General features: G+C 42.6%; 1 protein-coding gene across 1 annotated transcript in view; it reads left to right on the forward strand.

The window, feature by feature from the left end:
- Nucleotides 1-26,905, forward strand: part of si:ch211-198n5.11 (methylcrotonoyl-coenzyme A carboxylase 2) — a 95,153-nt gene that overhangs the window by 5,504 nt on the left and 62,744 nt on the right. Inside the window, exons 2-3 of the mRNA XM_048539159.2 lie at nucleotides 5,025-5,372; nucleotides 11,658-11,854. Coding sequence (XP_048395116.1) covers nucleotides 5,025-5,372; nucleotides 11,658-11,854 — 545 coding nt within the window. The remainder of the gene's footprint in view (nucleotides 1-5,024; nucleotides 5,373-11,657; nucleotides 11,855-26,905) is intronic.

Raw genomic sequence — 26,905 nt, forward strand, 5'->3', positions numbered from 1 at the left:
AGTTTTATGTTAACTGTGTTTAAGCTATTTCTTCTAACTAATGTCAACTTAATGCAACAATTGTTAGTTTTGCACTGTGGGGGCTACCTTTACTATGAACTATGTGATAACACGGTGTGAAGCTGGATGAACACAGCGGGCCAAGCAGCATCAGCGGAGCAGGAAAGCTTGATGTTTCGGGTTGGGACCCTTCTTCAGAAAATGAAGAAGGGTCCCGGCCGAAACGTCAAGCTTTCCTGCTCCTCTGATGCTGCTTGGCCCGCTGTGTTCATCCAGCTTCACACTGTATTATCTCAGATTCTCCAGCATCGGCACTTCCTACTATCACTGAACCATGTGTTTTTTTTTTAAATGTGAAACCGATTTAAGATTTAACTATTAGAGTTCCCAGGAACTTGGGCTAGATTTAAAGGCAGACTTTGAAAAAAAATGTACATTACTATTTCAAAAAAAACCTTTAATTTGTGCATTTAGCGGCGAATCATTTACATTGAACTGCATAGATTTTTACTGCAAAACAAAAGCCTTGTTCTAAAATATTCTATAAACTAGCAGCTGATTTGTGAGCGATTCAGTGCTGCATTTTTAATGATAATCATAAAAGTAATGGAAGACATATCAGAAGAAATTCATACTGGCAGGTAATGACAGTGAGTAGATAAATCCTTTCACAAAGAGGCTACTATTTTTATTTTTATTATTGATGATGAGATATACGTTTTGTAGAAACCTTTTGACCTGCCCTCATCAGGACAGTTGAGAAGAAATACCAATGTAAAGGCAAGACAATATTTATACTGTATGAGAGAGGATTGCTGATTGTTTGGCAAGCGGATAAGGATTAGTAAAGGCATTGCCATGGAAAATGTTCCATTTAATGATGACTGATAGTAATGGCTTGGATATATTTGATTTTAAAACAGTCAGGTCGGCCTTGATTGTTCAAGGCATTGCTCTGAGAAATGAATCAGAGAATGGCTGTTATCTGAAACAAGCAGAGTATTTGTACAGAGGTAGTGATAACTGCCGATGCTGGAGTCAGAGATAACAGAGTGGAGCTGGAGGAGCACAGCAGGCCAGGCAGCATCAGAGGAGAAAAAAAGCTGTCATTTCGGGTTGGGACCCTTCTTCAGAAATGGCAGAGGGTTGGGGTAGGGTGCTCTGAAATAAATAGAGAGGAGGGGTGGAGCAGGAAAAGATAGGTGTGATGGTGACAGGTGAGTGCAGGTAGGCAGTGGTGGGGATTGGTCAGTGAGGTAAGAGGAGTACATTGGTGGGAGAGAAGATGGTCAGGTTGAGACAGGTCAAGCAGGCAGGGATGAGAGGGAGGGTTAGTCATGGGATGAAGCCGAGGGTGAGGAGATTTTGAAACTAGTAAGGGTCCACAGTGAGACCATTGGGTTGTAGGCTCCCAAGGCGGAATATAAGGTGCTGCTCCTCCAGTTTGCGGGTGGTATCATTGTGACTCTGGAGGAGACCCAGGATGGACATGTCAATGTGGGATTGGGAGGAGGAGTTGAAGTGGTTTGCGACTGGAAGGTGGTGTTTGTCGTGGGATTGGGAGGAGGAGTTGAAGTGGTTTGCGACTGGAAGGTGGTGTTTGTCGCGACCAGAGCTCAGGTGCTCTACACAGTGGTCTCCAAGCTTACGCTTGGCCTCACCAATGTAGAGGAGGCCACCTTGGGAGCAGCTGATGCAGTAACCACAGTAGCGGATGTGTAGTCTGTCTGATGTGGAAGGTTTTTTTGGATACTTGGAGAGACGTGAGGGGTGAGGTGTAAGGGCACATGTAGCACCTCCTGCGGTTGCAGGGAAAGGTGGTGGGGGTGGTGGGGCTTGTGCGGAGTGTGGAACGGACAAGGGAGTCGCAGAGAGAGCAGTCCCTACAGAAGCAGTTGGGAGGGAAATGTATCCTTGGTTGTGGGGTCAGATTGCAGGTGGTGGAAGTGGCGGAGAATGATATGTTGAATCTGGAGGTTAATGGGGTGATACGTGAGGACAAGGGAGATTCTGACTTTGTTTTTGTTGTGTGGAGGGGATGTGAGGATAGAGGTGCAGGAAGCGCGAGATGTGGTCGGGAGCATTTTCGACTGCTGAAGGGGGGAATGCTGTCTCAAGCATCATGAAGTATGAAAACATCTGAGATGTTCAGGAGTGGAACGCTCCATCTTGGAAGCAGACATGGCAGAGCCAGGGGAATTGGGAGTAGGGGATCACATTCTTGCAGGAGGGCTGGTGAAAGGAGGTGTAGCCCAGGTAGTTGTGGGAGTTTGTGGGGATGAAGTAGCTATCAGTTTTGAGGTGGTGGAGACTGAGAGGCCCAGGAAGGAGAGAGAGAGGTATCATAGATGATCCAGGTGAATTTGAGGTTGGGTGAAAGGTGTTAGTAAAGTTGAAGAAATGTTCAGGCTCCTTGTGGCAGCATGGATACAGTCATTGATATAGCGGAGGAAGAGGTGGGTGATAGTGCCAGTGTAGCAGTGGAAGGGGGACTGTTCCACATATCCTACGAAGAGGCCAATTTTGTACATGCCCTTTATGTCTACAAAGAACAGGGCCATATGTATTAACATATATAGCTTCCAGTATATACAAGTCTGCTACTGTAAGACCATTTGACAACCCTGATTTGATAGTCAATGTGGTTCTTCACACGCTCAGGATTATTTTGCCAATGTTTTCCAATTGTGGAATCGCATTTAATCTTGGACTCTGTGTTGAGATCTGCGAACATGGTTGGTTGTGTACAGTTAGTACCTTGTTTCTTGTGAACAAAGGATATGCTGTTTGAAATGATCTATCAGTATTTGGGATGTGAGGCCTATGTACCTAGCATGTTACAGTCACTGAAATTGTTAAACTGCATAACTCAGTTGCCTGATAACCAGAACGTCTGTTTGACTTGATGGCAGCTTTTTGTTAGTGGCTCGTGTTACAAATGTATCGTACCGTTGTGAAATATCTAACTTCATTTGTTGCTCAAACATTTTTGAGATGCATTGTCCTTTAGGGTAATCGGAGGTAGACTGAGCAATTTTCCGCACTCAATGTCATAACCTTAGCCTTGTTCATGAGTGTGTGCTAATGTGGCAAAAAAAATGACCCAATTGTGGTAGCCATTATCCCACAGGTTGGCTTTGTGCGTCCTTATCACATTCAAGCTTGCGCAATGAATTTACAAGCTTAGCAGCTCAGGCAGTTGAGTTCAGTGTTAATGAAACCAGTTATCCCTATGTAGATGGTGTTGCTGTGGGATCCCTGCTAGGCGAAATTCTCTCAAGTATCTTCTCCATAAGATCCGTGACCTTGATGAAATGACACCTAACTTCGTACCATTTATATATTTCTTCTGTGCAGATTGTACATACGTGTTTGAACCTGTAGCTACATGTGATAATTTCTTCACGTCTTAATGGACTTCATCCTATACTCAAATTAACTTTGAAATGGAACAGTTAATTGACCTCTCTTTCCTTGATATTAGAATTTAAAAATTGGCTAGATGGTTCCCTACTACTGGCTATCCCAAACTTACGTCCATGAGTTGATCTACATGTTGAGATTCCTAAAATGTCATACGCTATATAATTGGCCTGATTGCCAACCTTGGAAAATAAGATCCAAGCCATTGTTCACTGCAAAATTAAACAAAGCTTGGCAATTAATTCATAATCATTGTGAACACGCTTCTCTATTTCTACTAAAGTCCACTAGCCAACCAACTCCTCTCTCATACAGTATGGATTTTTTTTTCCCTTTACATTGCTTTTGTTTTTGCAAATTGTTCTGATGAGTGCAAGGTGAAAACTTCAACTAAATGTGTCTTTTTTTCAGCAATGTTCAAATTGTGAATGACCGAATGCCTATTTGTGTGTATGTTAGTTTGGAAAGTTTGTTTTAATGGTGAAAAATAATTTTTAGTGCTGTCTATTCTGTATCAAGTTCTTGGTGTCTAAAGTCTTAGGTTCTCACTGAGTAATTGGACACAAATCATTGTTTCAACTGAAGGTTGCAAAAGGTGCTTGCAAACAGACCTTTCGACCCAACTTCTGGCTGACCAGAAAGCCTAAATTAATCTAGGATAATAAAGTGTGAAGCTGGATGAACACAGCAGGCCAAGCAGCATCTCAGGAGCACAAAAGCTGACGTTTCGGGCCTAGACCCTTCATCAGAGAGGGGGGCTGGGATGAGGGTTCTAGAATAAATAGGGAGAGGGAGAGGCGGACCGAAGATGGAGAGAAAAGAAGATAGGTGGAGAGGAGAGTATAGGTGGGGTGGTAGGGAGGGGATAGGTCAGTCCAGGGAAGACGGACAGGTCAAGGAGGCGGGATGAGGTTAGTAGGTAGGAAATGGAGGTGCGGCTTGAGGTGGGAGGAAGGGATGGGTGAGAGGAAGAACAGGTTAGGGAGGCAGAGACAGGCTGGGCTGGTTTTGGGATGCAGTGGGGGGAGGGGACGAACTGGGCTGGTTTTGGGATGTGGTGGGGGAAGGGGAGATTTTGAAGCTGGTGAAGTCCACATTGATACCATTGGGCTGCGGGGTTCCCAAGCGGAATATGAGTTGCTGTTCCTGCAACCTTCGGGTGGCATCATTGTGGCACTGCAGGAGGCCTTTAATTAAATTAATCTAGCTCTATTTGCCAGCATTTGACCCATATTTCTCTAAACCCTTCCTATTCACGAACGTATCCAGATGCCGATTAAATGTTATTATTGTGCCAGTCTCCACTGCTTCCTCTGTCAGTTCAATCCACACATGCACCACGCTCTGCATGAAAAAGGTGCCTCTTTGGTCCCTTTTAGATCTTTGCCTTCTCACCTTAAACCTTTGGCTTCTAGTTTTGCACTCCCTTACCTGGGGAAAAGACCTTTTGGGGGATAATTTGCAGTGAAACCATAAAAATGAAAAGTCTGCTCAAAATGATGTACTGCATGAAAAACATTACTTGTAATCAATTATGTCTGTAAATATAATGAATTGAAAATAAAAATGTTGTTTATTAAAGTATTTCTGCTTGTTTCTAGTTCCAAATGGGTTGCTGGTCGACTGTGTTCAAGGCGAAACTTAAGCTTTATATTCCAAGAATATCTGGCAAGACAGCAGAAAACATGCACCTACAACAAAAGAAAACATTCTAATTGTGTTCATGATCCGAGAACATTATGGACAGATCACACTTGTCTCCAGAGACAAATTCTTGAGAAAGGAATTCCTTGGAAGAATGCACTTTGCTTAACTCTCTGTTTAATGTCCAACAGTTTGGTCAGAACTTATAATACAAAGTCATATCCTGTTTTAAACGGAAGTATTCAGCCAATTCACCGACATGTTTTTGAATCTAACTCGCACAACAGTATAGTCTGTGCTGAAAGGTAAGGTTGCGTTTTGTTACACATGGGTTTTATTTAAAGTATAAAACAATACACTATGAGTGAATCCACCATCATACTGAAACCATAAGGACCATGAGAGAACATGTTTATTTAAACAATGGCAAATTAGCTGATCTGAAGTAAAGTAGCGATGGCCTCACTGTGCTTTGTTTTACAGTTCTAGAAAACCACTTCTAATCTTTAGATATTTATTACTGCCAGACCTTTATAGTGTCTGAAGTAAAAAACCTTTGCCGATCTTGACAACAAGTATATTTCATCTTACATGTGATGATTCGTATAAATTCTATCAGTGCCTGTGCAATTTTGTCTCTAATTTGGGCTTCTTTCCTTCTAGCGTTCTCAATTTAAGCAAGTCACTATGTAGGAGGAGCATAATATCATAAGATATATGAGCAGAAGTAGGCCATTCAGCCTATTAGAACATAGAACAGTACAGGCCCTTCAGCCCACGATGTTGTGCCGACCATTGATCCTCATGTATGCACCTTCAAATTTCTGTGACCATATGCATGTCCAGCAGTCTCTTAAATGTCCCCAATGACCTTGCTTCCACAACTGCTGCTGGCAACGCATTCCATGCTCTCACAACTCTCTGTGTAAAGAACCTGCCTCTGACATCCCCTCTATACTTTCCTCCAACCAGCTTAAAACTATGACCCCTCGTGTTAGCCTTTTCCGCCCTGAGAAATGGTCTCTGGCTATCAACTCTATCTATGCCTCTCATTATCTTGTATACCTCAATTAGGTCCCCTCTCCTCCTCCTCTTCTCCAGTGAAAAGAGCCCGAGCTCAGTCAACCTCTCTTCATAAGATAAGCCCTCCAGTCCAGGCAGCATCCTGGTAAACCTCCTCTGAACCCTCTCCAAAGCGTCCACATCTTTCCTATAATAGGGCGACCAGAACTGGACACAGTATTCCAAGTGCGGTCTAACCAAAGTTTTATAGAGCTGCAACAAGATCTCACGACTCCTAAACTCAATCCCCCTGCTAATGAAATCCAAAACACCATATTGCTTTCTTAACAACCCTGTCCACTTGGGTGGCCATTTTAAGGGATCTATGTATCTGCACACCAAGATCCCTCTGTTCCTCCACACTGCCAAGAATCCTATCCTTAATCCTGTACTCAGCTTTCAAATTCGACCTTCCAAAATGCATCACCTCGCATTTATCCAGGTTGAACTCCATCTGCCACCCCTCAGTCCATCTCTGTCAATGTCCCGCTGCAGCCTACAACAGTCCTCTATACTGTCAATGACACCTCCAACCTTCGTGTCGTCTGCAAACTTGCTGACCCATCCTTCAATTCCCTCATCCAAGTCATTAATAAAAATTACAAACAGTAGAGGCCCAAGGACAGAGCCCTGTGGAACACCACTCACCACTGACTTGCAGGCAGAATATTTTCCTTCTACTACCACTCGCTGTCTTCTGTTGGCCAGCCAATTCTGTATCCAAGCAGCTAAGTTCCCCTGTATCCCATTCCTCCTGACCTTCTAAATGAGCCTACCATGGGGAACCTTATCAAATGCCTTACTGAAGTCCATATACACCACATCCACAGCTCGACCCTCATCAACTTTTCTAGTCACATCCTCAAAGAACTCGATAAGGTTTGTGAGGCATGACCTGCCCCTCTCAAAGCCGTATTGACTGCATTTAATCAAGCCATGCTCTTCCAGATGGTCATAAATCCTATCCTTCAGAATCCTTTCTAACACCTTGCAGACGACAGACGTGAGACTTACTGGTCTGTAATTGCCAGGGATTTCCCTATTTGCTTTCTTGAAGAGAGGAATTACATTTGCCTCTCTCCAGTCCTCAGGTATGACTCCAGTGGCGAGCGAGGATGCAAAGATCTTCGCAAGTGGCAAAGCAATTGCATTTCTCGTTTCCCAAAGCAGCTGAGGACAAATCTGGTCTGGGCCTGGCGACTTGTCAATCTTAATGTTTGACAAGATTTTCAGCACATTAGCTTCCTCTATCTCTATCCTTTCCAGCATGCACACCTGCTCTTCAAAGGTTTCATTCACTACAAAGTTCATTTCTTTCGTAAAGACAGAAGCAAAAAACTCACTTAGCGCTTCCCCTACCTCCTTAGACTCCACACACAAGTTCCCTATGCTATCCCTGATCGGCCCTACTCTTTCTTTGACCATTCTCTTATTCCTCACATAAGTGTAAAATGCCTTTGTGTTCTCCCTAATCTGTGCTGCCAAGTCTTTCTCGTGCTCCCTCCCTGCTCTCCTCAGACCATTTTTGAGCTCTTTCCTCGCCTGCTTGTAATCCTCTAGAGCTGAGCTTGACCCTAGCTTTCTCCACCTTATGTCAGCTACCTTCTTCCTTTTGACGAGAAGCTCCACCGCCCTCGTCATCCAAGGTTCCTTTATCTTACCCCTTCTTACCTGTCTCAGAGGGACATATTTACTCATCACTCGCAACAACTGTTCCTTAAACAGTCTCCACATGTCTATAGTGTCTTTACCATGGAACAATTGCTCCCAGTCCATGCTTCCTAACTAGTGTCTAATCGCATCATAGTTTCCTCTTCCCCAATTAAATATCCTCCCATTTTGCCTAATTCTCTCCTCCTCCATAGCTATGTAGAATGAGAGGCAGTTATGGTCACTATCACCAAAATGCTCTCTCACCACATGATCTGATACCTGCCCTGGCTCGTATCCGAGCACCAAGTCTAGCCTTGTCAGCCTGTCAACGTGCTGAGTTAGGAAACCCTCCTGAACACACCTTACAAAAACAGCTCCATTCAAATCTTCTGCTCGAAGGAGGTTCCAATCAATATTGGGTAAGTTAAAGTCACCCATTACAACAACCCTACTACGTCCGCACTTTCCCAAAATCTGACGACTTATGCTTTCTTCAATCTCCCTGCTGCTATTGGGGGGCCTGTAGTAAACCCCTAACGAGGTGACTACTCCCTTGCTGTTCCTAATTTCCACCCACAATGAGTCGGTAGGCAGATCTTCCTCGACAATGGAAGCTTCTGTAGCTGTGATACCCTCTCTGATTAGTAGTGCTACACCCCCTCCTCTTTTTCCCCCCTCCCTATTCTTTTTAAATGCTCTAAACCCTGGAACATCCAGCAACCATTCCTGCCCCTGAGAAACCCATGTCTCTGTTATGGCCACAACATCATAGCACCAGGTACTGATCCATGCTCTAAGTTCATCACTTTTATTCCTGATACTCCTTGCGTTAAAGCAAACACACTTTAACTGATCCCTTGGTTCCTTCCCACTAGCTGGTCTACCTCTTGCTACTGCCTCACCTGCATCAACTCTCACCTCCGGTATACAGCTCAGGTTCCCACCCCCCTGCCATACTAGTTTAAACCCTCTCAAACTACTCGAGCAAACCTTCCACCCAGGACATTGGTCCCCTTGCAGTTCAGATGCAACCCGTCCTTCTTGTACAGGTCCCACCTTCCCCAGTCTGCTCTGCAATTCACTGAAATCTTGGTTGATTGGATAACCCTCAACTCCACTTTCCTGTCTTTTTCCTCAAAATCCTTGATTCCCTTACTTAGTAAGAATCTATCTTTGTCTTGAATATACTTAAAAACCCAATTGGAACAGCCATCTTTGGTAAAGAATTCGACAGATTCAGGGTGTCCTGAGATTTTAAATTTCTCATCACCTTTTTCTTAAACGTGCAACCCCTTATTATGAAGCTATTATCTGGTCTGATACTTCCCCAAAGGAAAACAACCTTGTCATATCTACTTCGTCAAGTCCTCTAAGAATATTGTGTTTCAATGAGGTTGCTTTTCATTCTTCTTCATTCCAATAAGTACAGAACACCCAACTTCTCAAATGACACCTCCCCCGCACTCTCAATCAACCTAGTGAACCTTCTTTGGGCAGCCTCCAATGTTAGTATCTATAAGTTTTAGGTAAGGTGCCCAAAACTGTTCACAGTATTCCAGCTGTGATCTAACTAGTGTCTTGAGTAGTTTTAGCAAACCTTCCTACCTTATACTCCCTTCCCTTTAAATAAAGCCCTGCATTCCATTTACTTCCCCATTACCCATTGAACTTGGATGCTTTTGTTTTAATCCGTGCATGAGGACCCCTATATCCTTTCGTTCAAAGCTTTCTGCAGTCTTTCTTCATTTTAAAATAATATTCAGCTTCTCTCTTCCTGGCAAAATGCATAACCTCATTTATCCACATTATATCTTGTCTGCTAAGTTTTTGCCCATTTGTTTAATCTGTCTATAACTCTCCACAGAGACTTTGTGTCATTGTTACCACATGCCCACGATGAAGAAAATTAGCAAAGGACAAATGAGTATATTTGATGTAAATCTTTAGATACTTTTGCAGTGAATATCATATTTCATGTTTGTTGTTTCAGAAAGTACTGTTCTAAATGATGATTCATATTCTCAGTTTTTAATAATAATTAGTTGATCACCTGTAGCATTTCATTATGTTGTTGAGATAATACAGTCTGTGAAATCTTTGAATCTCCTCTTTGCTTTTCTTCTTCTCTATGCTTTAATCATCGTTTTGTTATTTCTTTTTTCAGGTGGGAGTTAAGTAGAATTGAGGCACTGAAAGGGACCTTGAATGGTTTGGATTGGGATTTGTAGGAAAGATATGATGTTCAGTGGGTCTCTTTTCATCCCCTCCTCTCCCCTCTCAAATTATTTATGCTCCTTGCAATTTTCACCACAGTGCTCCCTACCCTTGTTCTTCAGTAACATTATATTTGACGGTTTCAAGATACCTCCAAAAGCTTCATGTTGTGCTGTGGAAAATTCTGCACTTGCACTATTCATGAAATATCCTGCCAGTAAAAAAGAACACGGCAATGCCCAAATAAGTATGAGCAAAAATGATAAAATGATGTCACTATCAGTGCTGGCAGGGCCACTGTGCATCCATGTTTTGCGTCTGTAATAAGGGTGTTTTCAGGAATACATTTTGTCCTTCTACTATACCTTGCTGCCATCACCACCCCAATGTTTCCCTTTAAGTTACCCTTTTAAAGTTTATATCTTACCCAGCCTTTACCTATCTATCTTAAAATTTATGGGACACAACACAAAAGCAACAGCAGATATGATTTTCAAATCCAGAATAACACAACTTCTCTCCTCAAATAAAAATTACAAAAATAAAACTTGTTAACTATGTCTTTTGTTCCAAATTTTAGATATCTGTATATTGTAGTTAAAGAATAGTATTCCAATAGTAGAATTCACTGAGAAGCACTGAATCATCCTTTGAAATTTGATCCATCTCACATGTTCAGATTCCAGATTTAGCTAACAGAGCTCGAGCTATAAATATCAAATCCAAGCCCTTGACTTTGGAAGAGGCTGTAAAAACTGGAATGAAGGCAGTAAATAGATTAAATCTAACCATGTAATGAGACCTGTAATTTAAGGTTTCATTTTGTTCAAACCCTTATGTATGTAAATTCCTGAATAAATGGTGGATTAAAATAGATTGCACAAGCATAAACTGTTACTAAAATAGCAACAATTGTGTCTCAATAATACATCTCAAACATTTAAGTTACCTGCCGTTGTACCATCTACCATAGATTTTAAAAAAATTAACAGCAAATGCATAAACATGCAAATGCATAACATATAAATGCATCTGAAATTTCATGTAAATCTAGTAGATAGGTATTTCAGTCAACCTGCTGAAACATGTTACCACACTCCTCTGAAGCATGTAGGGTGTGAAGCAAGATCTTCTGGTCCAGAGGCAGGGACACTACCATCGTACCATAAGTTTCTTTCAACTAGTAGATAAACCTTGCTCAGAACATCGGACCTGAAACGGTTACTCTGATTTTCTCTTCACAGATGCTGTTAGATCTGCTGAGCTTTTCCAGCAACTTCTGTTTTTGTTACTGATTTAGAACATCTGCAGCTCTCTTGGTTTTGATTTGTCAAATCTGTACCAGTTCCTGTCATCTTTTCTGTTTTATTTTCTGAAGGCTCAGTTCCAAGGTTGCCAGAAATATTCCAGAAATTTTAACTAAACATTGAATGTTGGCAAGCTATCTAAGTGTAGGTATAACAGTATAATTTTAATTGTTACCAATATCCAGTGACAGCGTTTAGAAAATTGAATAAAATCCACAGCCATCATTCTCTTTCCTGTCTCCAACTCCCTTCTGCATTCCCAGCTGCCCTTCTCCCTTGCGTTTTTTTAGTGTCGAGCCTGATGTAAAGAGATTTTGATTGAATTTCTGTATTATTAATGTTTCTAAAAAACAGGTATTCGGAACTGATGGAGCAGGTAATACAGGGTGGAGGTGAAAAAGCAATTTTGAGGCACACCCAGAGGAATAAAAAACTCCTGGTCCGAGACCGTTTACAATTGCTTGTGGACAAAGGGGAGATCCTGGAGCTGTCTCCTTTTGCTGGCCTGGGAATGCCATATGGAGATATTCCTGCTGCAGGCTGCTTAACTGGTATTAATGCTCAGGTCAAGTTTATTTCAAAAGAATACAGTAACTATCAGTCTGGAAGAAATTTTGTTCTGGGATTTTAAAATGTTATTTTCTTCACAAATATCATTTGGCGTTGCTGATTTCTGACTTGATTTTAAATATTTTTCTGACATTATATAGGATTTCCAACACAGAAACAGGCTAGTTGAATAGCCTTCTCCCACCCTGGCCAGTTTAGTATTATGTTTGTAATCATCTGTTTTCTTTGCCTTCACTGGATGGTTAAGCTCCCTTTCAAATAGTTCTAAGCCATTCATTTCAACCACTCCCTGTCGTAGTGATATTTCTGAAGAAGGGTCTGGGCCCAAAACGTCCGCCTTCCTGATCCTTTGCCGCTTGGCCTGCTGTGTTCATCCAGCTCTACACCTTGTTATCTCAGATTCTCCAGCATCTGCACTTCCTACTATCCCTGCGAGAGTGAGTTCCTTATTCTCACCATTCTAGAAAAAGAGGTTTCTTTTGAATTCTCTTTTGAATGCCTTGGTGGCTACCATGAATTGATGATTTCTAGTTATGCTCTTCCCAGAAGAGAAATCTGTTTCCCTCCAAGCATTCTATCAAAAGTTAAAGTAGCTTAAAAATCTCTATTAGGTCACCCCTCTGCCTTTGTTGAGACGCAACTCCTAGATCTTTTCCTGAAATGTCTACTTTGGTTTTTCTGCACCTTCTCCAGTGCCCTTATATCATTTTTATAAAATTGCAGTAGAATTGCATGCAGGGCTCCAAATGTACTCTAAGTTTTGATAGAGGTTTAGCACTTCCATCCAAATTTTCAATGTTATTCCTTTGGCAGTAAAACAGAGTGCTTTGTTTTGATGTTGTGGCCTTGCTAACCTTTTTTAGAAATTTTAGTAACTGATGTATTATACTTCTGGAACCCCTCACTCCTTCTGAGCAATCGTCTAAATTCCTCCTTCCCAAAATGTACTACCTCACATTTATCAGTTGAATTTACATTGTCAATTTTTTGCCTATTCTGCAAATTTATTAATCATAGAATCATTCGAGATAGAATAAGCCCATCAGCCCATCGAGTCTGCATGAAGAAAAATGACCAAATCTACGTGGAACTCACTTTGCAGTATTGCCCCATAGCCTTGAATGTTATGACATTTCAAGAGCTCATCCAAGTACTTTCTAAAGGTTGTGAAGTTTCCTGACTCAATTGCCCTCCCAAGTAGTGCATTCTAGATTCCCACTTCCTTCTGGGTGAAAAAAAGGCTTCCTCAACTTCCCTCTAACCCTCCTGCCTTTTACTTTAAAATTATCCCCGCTTGTTGATCCTTCAATTAATAAGAACAGCTGCTTTCTATCAACCCTGTTCATGCCCCTCTTTACCTTATAATCCTCAACCAGGCCCTCCCTCAGCCTTTTATGCTTGAAAGAAAACAATCTGAGCTTATCCAACCTCTCTTTATAACTAAACTGCTGTCTCCCAGGCAACATCCCAGCGAATCTTCTCTATACATGCTCCATTACAATCACATCCTTCCTATAGTGTGGTGACCAGAACTGCACAGAGTACTCCAGCTGTGGCCTAACCTGATTTTATAATCTCTGCCGATTTGATTAAGGTAGCTGTCCCATATGCCTCCTCAACTACACTGTTAACCTGAGATAATAGGAACTGCTGATGCTGGAGAATCTGAGATATCAAGGTGTAGAGCTGGATGAACACAGCAGGCCAAGCAGCATCAGAGGAGCAGGAAGGCTACTCTGATGCTGCTTGGCCTGCTGTGTTCATCCAACTCTACGCTTAGACTATTAGCCTGTCTTGTTGACTTCCAACCACCCCAAGATCTCCCCCTCCTCTGAGCTTTCTAGTGTCTTGCCATTCTGGATGTGAGTTTGCTCGCTGAGCTGGAAGGTTCGTTTTCAGACGTTTCATCGCCATTCTAGGTAACATCATCAGTGAGCCTCCGACGAAGCACTGGTGTTATGTCCCGCTTTCTATTTATCTAGTTAGGTTTCCTTGGGCTGATGATGTCATTTCCTGCGTTGGTGATGTCATTTCCTGTTCTTTTTCTCAGGGTGGTAGATTGGCTCCAAATCAATGTGTTTGTTGATGGAGTTCCGGTTGGAACGCCATGCTTCTAGCAATTCTCGTGCATGTCTCTGTTTGGCTTGTCCTAGGATGGATGTGTTGTCCCAATCAAAGTGGTGTCCTTCCATATCTGTATGTAAGGATACAAGTGATAGTGGGTCATGTCGTTTTGTGGCTAGTTGATGTTCATGTATCCTGGTGGCTAGCTTTCTGCCAGTTTGTCCAATGTAGTGTTTGTCACGGTTCTTGCAAGGTATTTTGTAGATGACGTTCGTTTTATTAGTTGTCTGTATAGGGTCTTTTAAGTTCATTAGCTGCTGTTTTAGTGTGTTAGTGGGTAGCCCACAAACCCACCAACACACTAAAACAGCAGCTAATGAGCTTAAAAGACCCTATACAGACAACTAATAAAACGAACGTCATCTACAAAATACCTTGCAAGAACCGTGACAAACACTACATTGGACAAACTGGCAGAAAGCTAGCCACCAGGATACATGAACATCAACCAGCCACAAAACGACATGACCCACTATCACTTGTATCCTTACATACAGATAAGGAAGGACACCACTTTGATTGGGACAACACATCCATCCTAGGACAAACAGAGACATGCACGAGAATTTCTAGAGGCACGGCGTTCCAACCGGAACTCCATCAACAAACACATTGATTTGGAGCCAATCTACCACCCCCTGAGAAAAAGAACAGGAAATGACATCACCAATGCAGGAAATGACATCACCAGCCCAAGGAAACCTAACTAGATAAATAGAAAGTGGGACATAACGCCAGCGCTTCGTCGGAGGCTCACTGATGATGTTACCTAGAATGGTGACGAAACGTCTGAAAACGAACCTTCCAGCTCAGCAAGCAAACTCACATCCAGAACCTCAACCTGAGCTACAAATCTTCTCAAAACTCGTCTTGCCATTCATTGAGTACTCCCTTGCCTTGTTACTTCTTCCATTGTGTAACACCTCACACTTACTCGGGTTAAGTTCCGTCTACCACTGACCTGCCCAATTTGTCTTCATCCTTCTGTGACCTGCGACAACCTTCCTCAGTATCGGCCACCCAGCCAAACATCGTGTCATCCACAAACTTTCTTACCATCTTCCTCGCATTTCCTTTGATATCTTTTCATGTATAACACACACGGTAAGAGACACAAGACTGACTGCTGTGGTATCCCACTGGTTACTGGCCTCCAGTCACACAAGCAGCGTTCTCCTATCACCCTCTGTCTCCAATCACTAAGTTAGCTTTAGATCCAGTTTGCCAAGTTACCCTGGATCCTATATGCATTTATCATCATTATCAGTCTCTCATGTGAAACACTTTGCTGCAATCCAAGTAAACTACATCAAGTATACTACCCTCACCTATACACATGGTCACGTCCTTGAAAAATCAAATTTGTTAGGCATGACCTCCCTCTGACAACACCATGTTGACTATTCTTGATCAAGTCTTGTCTCTACAAGTGGAACTTAATTCTCTCCTTCAGCATTTCTGCCAATAGTTTCCTAGCGTTGATGTGAAACGTACTAGTCATTGCCTGGTTCATCTCTCCCATCGTTCTTGAAAAGTGGAACCAATCCTCTGGCAATTTCCCTCTGGCAGAAAAGAATCAGAAATTTGGGTCAGAGTCCCTGTAATTTCTTCCATCATCTCCCATAGCAGCCTGGCATACAATCATTCAGACCTGAGAATTTTTCCAATCTCAAACCTGACAAAACCTCCAATGCCTCTTCACCCCCGATATCAACAGCTCAAGAACTTCATAGTTCTTTTCGTGAGTTCTGTACCTACATCCCCCTCCTGAGTGAAGGCATTTAATACCTTACCGATGTCCTCTGGCTTTATGCACAGGCTACTGTCTTGATCCTTAATGGATCCTACTCTTACCCTGTTTCTTTTCTTCCCCTTTTTATATTTATGAAAGGAATAACTAGGATTCTCCCTAATTTCACTTATCAGTGTTTTTCCACGGCCCTTCTTTGCTGTTAAGTTCCCTCCTGTTCTTTTTTTCGATACTCCACGAGGGCTTCTTTTGTATCCTTCAAAAGCCTCTCATTTCTTTCATATCTGGTCTTGAAATTTTCTTTCGGGTTCACTTAGCTCAGCTGGTTGAAATGCTCATTTGCAATGCAGAGTAATGCCAATGGGCAGTAGCTGAAGTTATTATAAAGAACTCTCCTGAACCTCTCCCCTCACCTGAGACATAACGACCCTTAGTTTAGCCACCACTAATCTCTAAGTAATGAGAGAATAACTCTATCATCAGTCAGGATTATGGTGACTTTACCTTCATTCATAGACATCTAGGGCTCCTTGGACTTGTTGCTACTACATTTTGACATAAAAGGAACATGTCAGGCCTATGCTCTTGTCAATTTCACTTCAATTGCTCCCCACTCCCCTGCAATAGATATATCTGTGCTGTTTCCAGTTTACCTTGGCCAGATTGTATCTTATTTCAATAAAATCTGCCTTATCCCAATCGAAAACATTTTTTTTTCTTACAGACCATCTTTTTTTCTTTTTTTCAAAATAAACTTAAACATATGGTGTTATGGTTGCTATTGACAAAATTCTCCCCTATTGCCATCTCAAACACTTGTCCAGCTTCGTTCCCAAAAAGTAGATCCAGAACTGGACTGTCCCATTTTGGGTTTTCTACATGTTGATATATAAAGCTGTCCTGAATGCATTTCAAGAAATTTGCCCCCTCTAAACCCTTTAAGCAATGACCATCTAAATTAATGTTGGAATGTTGAAATCCCCTAACATAGTGACTCCATCACTGTTTTTAACCTCAGTGAATTTGTAACATCCTTTCATAACTTCCTACAGTATTGACTATCATTCTCCCAAATTTGGTGCAATCACAATTTAGAAATTTTCAGTTCCAAATTATTAATATAAATGATGAACAACAGTAGTCACAGGACTGATTCTTCAGGAAGAGTACTTTTCACTTTCAGCCACTCTAAATAGCTAGTCTTTATTCTTCATTCTTCTCTTAGCTTTCTGTCTTGAAGTTACTTAGCAACCCTTCCTGCCACTTGTTGCTTATGTCCACAGTCTCTGATCTTATTTATTTAACTATTATGGAGGACTTTAGCAATGGCCTATAAAATACAGAAACATTACATCTATCAAATCAATCTTCGTGTTAAAAGTATATCATCCAACATTCTAATACAGGAATTCAGCATGCACCATCTTTAAACATTCACTTTCTCCACAAGTTGCACTGCAAAAACTCACCACGATTCCATCAACAGTACCTTCCAAATCTGCAACCTCTACTTCCAAGAGGGAGATGGGGACTAAAGCATCAGAGCACCACCACCTGCATGTTCCCACCCAAGCCACGTGTCAATCTTAAATGGAATTATATTGCTGTTCCTTACATTGTAACTGGGTCAAAATCCAGAAACTCCCTTGCTGACAGCACTGTGGGTGGATTTCACTGCATGAACTGCAGCAATTAAAGACAGGAGCTCATCATTACCTTCATGAAGATGGCTAAGGATGAGCAGCAAATGCTGACCTTGACAGCAATGTGCACATCTCATTGAAAAAAATTTAAACAAATATTTTGTGCTGATTTGAGAAATGGTATTTTTCCCTACACACACATTATAGAATTAACTCCCATCACTGCATGTTTGCTTTAATCTTCTAGAGAATACCAGAGATCGCTTAACCTTGTGACTGTGTAGCCTTTGGTGCTATATTCACCGCAATACTTCCACAGTTCAACTACTTCCTCACCTCTATCTTTGATATCTTTGTCCAGAGTAATTTTGGATCCTTTGTCAAAATCTCCCAAAGCCTCCCATCTGCTTTAACCTTAACCGTCAGCTTCCAGTAGCAGCCGTGTGTACCATTGACAAGATTCACTGCAGAAGTTCACCAGTGCAACAGCACATTCCAAAACCATGGCTGTTACTATCTAGGGCAACAGGGCCTCTTGCAAATTTCCCTCTCAGCCACTCACCATCCTGACTTGGAAATATATCGCCATTCCTTCCGTGTCACTGGATCAAAATCCATGCATTATTGCCTTCCAAATACGTGCATATCTTTCTTGCTACTCCAAAGTTAGAGTCTATCCAATGTGCTTTCGAACTTTGACATTTCGCTGAATTTGCTGTCTTCAAAAACATGCATTACTCAAAAGAAAGAAAAGGGAAATATGCATTTATAAATTTCATGATTTCAGGATGTCTCAAAATACTGTACAGCCAATTAATTACTTTAAACAGGTAATCATTGTACTAGGAAACCTATGTAAATGTGACTATAAGATGTTTCTTGAGATCTTTCTTGAGAGACAAGATCTCTCTTGTCTCTACTGCTTTTGACACATTGAAATACGCAATTCCTTTTCAGTGCCATTCCTCTGTTATCATAGAGCTTTTCTATCCCGATTTTACTCCTACAATCAAACCATAGTACACGTTTCCTACATTGGCTTCCTTTCCTGTCCTTGCATCCCCCTTCCGAGACGACCAATCGTGAGTCCTTTATTGACTTGTAAAAAGCTGTTGACATCATGAGTGTGGGATAAAATTTCACACATAGACTGCTGGCAATCAGTTTGTCCTCTTATCATCTCTCTTTAATGTCACTGTTATTAGATCACTTTTTCAACATCCACCCCGGGTTAAACCATAATTTTCCCCAGTTAAACTGGGACGATGGATGTCATATCTGTGGCTGTCACCACAAGGTCTGCAATCATGCCACTGACCACGGTTGCCAAAAGGTTTACAAAGGTTCCAAACTGTCATCCTGGGCTGAAGAAAAACTGGATTTTTTTCCTAGCTTGTTTGAACTTGAGTTTAGCTTTAAACACGAGATCTTCACCACCACAAAGTTCACTCATTTTCATCTCTGTTGGATCATCCATTGTTTCCACTGCATCTGCAGCTGGAATTCTCATTTCTGCTGTTGTTAGTTCCAGGCTCAGTTCCTTTGGTGGGCTTCCCACTCTCCCTTCCAAATCACCATTAGCCCCTTCCCACATCAATAAACCCAAACTCATTTAAAATCCTGTTCATTCATTATGTCGTCCTTGCAGATATATATTGATTTTCAGTTTCCAATACTTTTAGCTCATTTCATGGTCTCAACCCTCACTTGCTGTAACTGTCTTCAATCCTAAATTCTTTGCAAACCCTTGAGTTCTTCCAAATCTGGTCTATTATATAAAACGTCCTTTCTCTTATTTTACTTTTGCAGAGTTCTCTTTGACCTGCCTCACTAATTTACTTTGTAAGGCCCAACTCTTTGGTCACGTTTTAAGTCATTCATCCTTATTTAGGACTCTGTTGTCTGTCTGATTATGCCTCCTTAACTGTTACTATATAAATGGCACCGTATAAATTTGTTATTGTTGAATTACATGGTTCAGTAATTGAGAACAATAAGTAGTAACACTTTCATTTTGCTACTTTGCTGTTCTTATATAACTAGAACATAGAACATAGAACAGTACAGCACAGAACAGGCCCTTCAGCCCACAATGTTGTGCCGACCATTGATCCTCATGTGTGCACCCTCAAATTTCTGTGACCATATGCATGTCCAGCAGTCTCTTAAATGACCCCAATGACCTTGCTTCCACAACTGCTGCTGGCAACGCATTCCATGCTCTCACAACTCTTTGTGTAAAGAACCCGCTTCTGACATCCCCTCTATACTTTCCACCAACCAGCTTAAAACTATGACCCCTTGTGCTAGCCAGTTCTGCCCTGGGGAATAGTCTCTGGCTATCAACTCTATCTATGCCTCTCATTATCTTGTATACCTCAATTAGGTCCCCTCTCCTCCTCCTTTTCTCCAATGAAAAGAGACCAAGCTCAGTCAACCTCTCTTCATAAGATAAGCCGTCCAGTCCAGGCAGCATCCTGGTAAACCTCCTCTGAACCCTCTCCAAAGCATCCACATCTTTCCTATAATACGGCGACCAGAACTGGACGCAGTATTCCAAGTGCGGTCTAAACAAAGCTTTATAGAGCTGCAACAAGATCTCACGACTCCTAAACTCAGTCCCCCTGTTAATGAAAGCCAAAACACCATATGCTTTCTTAACAACCCTGTCCACTTGAGTGGCTATTTTAAGGGATCTATGTATCCGCACACCAAGATCCCTCTGTTCCTCCACACTGCCAAGAATCCTATCGTTAATCCTGTACTCAGCTTTCAAATTCGACTTTCCAAAATGCATCACCTCGCATTTATCCAGGTTGAACTCCATCTGCCACCTCTCAGCCCATCTCTGCATCCTGTCAATGTCCCGCTGCAGCCTACAACAGCCCTCTATACTGTCAACGACACCTCCGACCTTTGTGTCGTCTGCAAACTTGCTGACCCATCCTTCAATCCCCTCATCCAAGTCATTAATAAAAATTACAAACAGTAGAGGCCCAAGGACAGAGCCCTGTGGAACCCCACTCACCACTGACTTCCAGGCAGAATATTTTCCTTCTACTACCACTCGCTGTCTTCTGTTGGCCAGCCAATTCTGTATCCAGACAGCTAAGTTCCCCTGTATCCCATTCCTCCTGACCTTCTGAATGAGCCTACCATGGGGAACCTTATCAAATGCCTTACTGAAGTCCATATACACCACATTGACAGCTCGACCCTCATCAACTTTTCTAGTCACATCCTCAAAAAACTCGATAAGGTTTGTGAGGCATGACCTACCCCTCACAAAGCCGTGTTGACTGTATTTGATCAAGCCATGCTCTTCCAGATGGTCATAAATCCTATCCCTCAGAATCCTTTCTAACACCTTGCAGACGACAGACGTGAGACTTACTGGTCTGTAATTGCCGGAGATTTCCCTATTTCCTTTCTTGCAGAGAGGAATTACATTTGCCTCTCTCCAGTCCTCAGGTACGACTCCAATAGAGAGCGAGGATGCAAAGATCTTCACAAGTGGCGAAGCAATTTCATTTCTTGCTTCCCAAAGCAGCCGAGGACAAATCTGGTCTGGGCCTGGCGACTTGTCAATCTTAATGTTTGACAAAATTTTCAGCACATCAGCTTCCTCTATCTCTATCCATTCCAGCATGCACACCTGCTCTTCAAAGGTTTCATTCACTACAAAGTTTGTTTCTTTCGTAAAGACAGAAGCAGAAAACTCATTAAGGGCTTCCCCTACTTCCTCAGACTCCACACACAAGTTCCCTATGCTATCCCTGATCGGCCCTACTCTTTCTTTGACCATTCTCTTATTCCTCACAAGTGTAAAATGCCTTTGTGTTTTCCCTGATTCCTTCTGCCAAGCCTTTCTCGTGCCCCCTCCTGGCTCTCCTCAGACCTTTTTTGAGCTCCTTCCTTGCCTGCGAGTAATCCTCTCTAGCTGAACTTGACCCTAGCTTCCTCCACCTTATGTAAGCTACCTTCTTCCTTTTCACAAGAAGCTCCACCGCTCTCGTCATCCAAGGTTCCTTTATCTTACCCCTTCTTGCCTGTCTCAGAGGGACATATTTACTCATCACTCGCAACAACTGTTCCTTAAACAGTCTCCACATGTCTATAGTTCCCTTACCATGGAACAATTGCTCCCAGTCCATGCTTCCTAACTAGTGTCTAATCGCGTCATAGTTTCCTCTTCCCCAATTAAATATCCTCCCATTCTGCCTAATCCTCTCCTTCTCCATAGCTATGTAGAATGTGAGGCAGTTATGGTCACTATCACCAAAATGCTCTCCCACCACAAGATCTGATACCTGCCCCGGCTCGTTTCCGAGCACCAAGTCTAGAATGGCCTCTCCCCTCGTCGGCCTGTCAACGTACTGCGTTAGGAAACCCTCCTGAACACACCTTACAAATACAGCTCCATTCAAATCTTCTGATCGAAGCAGGTTCCAATCAATATTGGGAAAGTTAAAGTCACCCATTACATCAACCCTACTGCGACCACACTTTTCCAAAATCTGTCGACCTATGCTTTCTTCAATCTCCCTGCTGCTATTGGGGGGCCTGTAGTAAACCCCTAACGAGGTGACTGCTCCCTTGCTGTTCCTAATTTCCACCCACACTGACTCAGTGGGCAGATCTTCCTCGACAATGGAAGCTTCTGTAGCTGTGATACCCTCTCTGATTAGGAGTGCTACACCCCCTCCTCTTTTTCCCCCCTCCCTAATCTTTTTAAATGTTCTAAACCCTGGAACATCCAGCAACCATTCCTGCCCATGAGAAACCCATGTCTCTGTTATGGCCACGACATCATAGCACCAGGTACTGATCCATGCTCTAAGTTCATCACTTTTATTCCTGATACTCCTTACATTAAAGCAAACACACTTTAACTGATCCCTTGGTTCCTTCCCACTAGCTGGTCTACCTCTTGCTACTGCCTCACCTGCATCAACTCTCACCTCCGGTATACAGCTCAGGTTCCCACCCCCCTGCCATACTGGTTTAAACCTTCTCGAACTACTCGAGCAAACCTTCCACCCAGGACATTGGTCCCCTTCCAGTTCAGATGCAACCCGTCCTTCTTGTACAGGTCCCAACTTCCCGAGAAGGCATCCCAATTATCTACATATCTGAAGCCCTCCCTCCTACACCAGCTGCGTAGCCACGTGTTCAGCTGCGCCCGCTCCCTGTTCCTCGCCTCGCTATCTCGTGGCACTGGTAGTAAACCAGAGAACACTACTCTGTTCGTCCTGCTCTGCAGCTTCCATCCTAACTCCCTGAAATCACTTTTTATATCCACAATCCTATTTCTGGCTATATCATTTGTGCCAATATGTAACACGATTTCTGGCTGTTCACCCTCCCCTTTTAGAACCTTATACACCCGATCGGAGACATCCCGGGCCCTGGCACCAGGGAGGCAACATACCTTCCGGGAATCCCGATCCTGACCACAAAATCTCCTGTCAATTCCCCTAACTATCGAGTCCCCGACCACGAGTACTTTTCTATTCTGCCCCCTTCCCTTCTTTGCCACAGTGTCAGGCTCAGTGGCAGAGAACTGACTACTATGGCTTTCCTCTGGTAGGTCATTCCCCCTCCCAGCAGTATCCAAAACGGTATACTCATTGCTGAGGGGAATGCCCACAGGGGATCTCTGCACTGTCTGTCTGTCCCCTTTCCTCCCCCTAACTGTAACCCATCTATCCTTGTCCTGAGCCTTAGGAGTGACCGACTCCCGGTAACTCCTCTCAATTACCCCCTCTGCCTCCCGAATGATCCGTAGTTCATCCAGCTCCAGCTCCAGCTCCATTTCCCTAACACGGTTTTCAAGGAGCTGTAGCTGGGTGCACTTCCCGCAGATGTAGCCAGCGGAGACGTGTGCCACGTCTCCCAACTGCCACATTCTGCAGGAGGAGCAAGCAACTACCCTAGCATCCATACCCCACTTATCTGAACACCCACTCAGTACTAAAGCAGAAAGCTTACTTCAAGTAATAATAACAAATTAATAACAAACTTATGTTCAATAGAGAAAGTTTAGAATGAACCTTACCTTATTAACTAGGTTAGAGGAGGAGGGCGGGTGGGAGACACTACAGTTGTAGAGTCTCGGGTTTAGCCGCCTTGCTGATATATATACTCACTGCTTTCCTTCCCGGCTGCCCCTCTGGTCCTCGTCACTTCCTCCGCTGCTCCCGCTCCTTCTCTCCGCTGTATTTTGTATTTCTGGCTTGAAGAGTGTATGTAGAATCATTTTTAGATTCATGGTCACAGTGCCACAGGAGTTAGTTCAGTTGCAACATAGATAATCTCAGTAACTCCTTCAAACAGTAAAATCAACAGACTTGTGTGGCTTTGGTAATCTGTGTAATCTAAAATGTAATGTTGAAATGTGACAGTTAATTTGTGCACAGCATGCTCTTAAAAACAGTAATATGATAAATTACTGGATTATCTGGTTTTAGCAGCGCTGGTTGAGGGATAAGCAATGGCCAAGGCATGAAGGAGAAATCCAATATTCTTTGACACAGAGCTGTGGTGTCGCATACATCCACCTAGGAGGACAGATAGGCCTTCAGTTAATTTCGCATCATGAAGATAACAATGAATCTGTTGCTGAATAAGACAAAATTTGAAAAAAAGTACCCAGATGATATCGCTATCAAGTATGTAATTTTGACAGGGCAAGTCAAAGGAGGTTATATCTTGTTGGCAACTATTTATATTTAGTATAGTAATGTATTTTCTCAAATACCTTAGTTGGCATTGTTCACTATATTTGTTTCAACAGACCAAGTGGTCCCCTGTTCATTTCCTGCACTGATATTTTCATATCAACCTGTTCAGTGCTGTTATTATATATCTGCTGGAGCAGGTTGGACTTGAACCCAAGTTATTAGGTTCAGAGGTAAGGACACTACTACACCACTACAAGAGCCTTCAGTTCTTGGTCTGTGTTGAGTTAACTAACCTCAGGCAGGTGGTGTTCCAAGATAAATACCTAAAAAATAGGACTGGATCAGATAGTCCCTTGAGGCTGTTCTACCACTCAATAAAATCATGGCTAAATTTATATTAGCCAATCTTTTCTGCCCTTTTCCTCCTAAACGTTAATTCACTTAATGCCTAAAAATCCATCACTATTACAGTTGGCCTTTGCACTTTCAACATAAAGAGGGGAGAAACAGCTGACAATCCTGCTTCTATTTGCTATCCAGTGATCTCTGTAATAATGTATGTATGGACACAGAACTATATTTTAATGAATATGAAACTTTCCTAATTAGATAGTAATTTCATAGATGATAGTGAGAATAATGCACTTATTTTACCATGCTGATAATGAAATATTTTAAGGACCTTAATGTCAAGATTAAATTGAGGCTATTCAAACCAGAACATTAAACAACTAAACAAGTCAGCATTTTCTGATGAAGCCAGGTGCAACTACAAAATATCAAGTCCCTTATATATGTTTTAACAAAGTGCCACATGTTTGAAAATAAACAATAATCTAAAATCGACGTAATATTTTAAACTACTGCTGCAAAACACGTGGAGAAAGGAAATGAGTAACCAACTAAGCTGAGCTAAACAAATAAATCAGGCTGCTCCTTTGATCAAAGTCTAACAATTCAAAGGGAATAAACTCCTCAATGTCCTTGCTAAGTTACGAATAATCAATATATATCGGAGTTGGCAGGAGAGAAGCTGTTATAATCAGTGTAAAATGATAAAAGGGCTAAAAGGGGACATGAGATATCTTCAGCAAACATGGTTAAGGAAAATCCCAAAGCCTTATTCATATATAAGGAGCAAGAGGGTAACTGGAGAAAGGATTGACCCACTTAGGGATAAAGAAGGAAAGTTATGTGTTGAGTCAGAGAAAATGGGTGACACTCTTAACAAGTACTTTGCATCGGTATTCACCAAGGAGAGGGACATGACGGATGTTGAGGTTAGGGATAGATGTTGGAATCCTCTCGGTCAAGTCGGCATAAGGAGGGAGGAAGTGTTGGGTATCCTAAAAGGCATTAAGGTGGACAAGTCCCCAGGTCTGGATGGGATCTATCCCAGGTTATTGAGGGGAGCGAGAGAGGAAATAGCCGGGGCCTTAACAGATATCTTTGCAACATCCTTAAACACGAGTGAGATCCTGGACAACTGGAGAATTGCTAATCTTGTCCCCTTGTTTAAGAAGGGTAGCAAGGATGATCCAGGTAATTATCGACCGGTGAGCCTGACATCAGTGTTAGGGAAGCTGCTGGAGAAGATACTGAGGGATAGGATCTATTCCTATTTGGTAGAAAATGGGCTTATCAGTGATAGACAACATGGTTTTGTGCAGGGAAGGTCATGCCTTACCGACTTAATAGAATTCTTTGAGGACGTGACAAGTTTGATTGATGGAAAGGCTGTAGATGTCATATACATGGACTTCAGTAAGGCATTTGATAAGGTTTCCCATAGCAGGCTGATGGAGAAAGTGAACTCACATGGGGTCCAGGGTCTGCTAGCTAGATGGATAAAAAACTGGCTAGGCAACAGGAGACAGAGTAGTGGTGGAAGGGGGTTCCTCAGATTGGAGACCTGTGACCAGTGGTGTTCCACGGGGATCTGTGCTAGGACCACTGTTATTTGTGAGTAAATGATTTGGAGGAAGGTGTAGGTGGTCTGATTAGCAGGTTTGCAGATGACACGAAGGTTGGTGATAGTGAAGGGGACTGTCTGAGATTACAGCAGAATATAGATAGACTGGAGAGTTGGGTGGAGAAATGGCAGATGGAGTTCAATCCAGGCAAATGTGAGGTAATGCATTTTGGAAGATCTAATTCATGAGCAGTCTATACAGTAAATGGAAAAGCCCTGGGGAAAATTGATGTACAGAGAGACTGGGTGTTCAGATCCATTGTTCCCTGAAGGTGGCAATGCAGGTCAATAGAGTGGTCATGAAGGCATACGGCATGCTTTCCTTCATTGAACGGGGTATTGAGTCCAAGAGTTGGCAGGTCATGTTACAGTTGTATAAGATTTTGGTTCGGCCACATTTAGACTACTGCGTACAGTTCTGGTCGCCACATTACCAAAACGATGTGGACGCTTTGGAGAGGGTACAGAGGAGGTTCACCAGGATGTTGCCCGGTATGGAGGGCGCTAGCTATGAAGAAAGGTTGAGTAGATTAGGATTATTTTCATTAGGAAGATGGAGATTGAGGGGGGGAGCTGATTGAGGTCTACAAAATCACGAGGAGTATAGACAGGGTGGATAGCAAGAAGCTTTTTCCCTGAGAGTGGGGGACTCAGTTACTCAGGGTCATGAGTTCAAAGTGAGAGGAGAAAAGTTTATGGGAGATATTCGTGGAAAGCTCTTTACACAGAGGGTGCCTGGAACGCGTTGCCAGCAGAGGTGATAGACGCAGACACGCTAGTGTCTTTTTAGATGTACCTGGACAGGCACATGGATGGGCAGGGAGCAGATGGATACAGAGCCTTAGAAAATAGATGACAGG

The sequence above is a fragment of the Stegostoma tigrinum genome, chromosome 8, assembly GCF_030684315.1.
Source record: "Stegostoma tigrinum isolate sSteTig4 chromosome 8, sSteTig4.hap1, whole genome shotgun sequence".
Taxonomy (NCBI): Eukaryota; Metazoa; Chordata; class Chondrichthyes; order Orectolobiformes; family Stegostomatidae; genus Stegostoma; species Stegostoma tigrinum.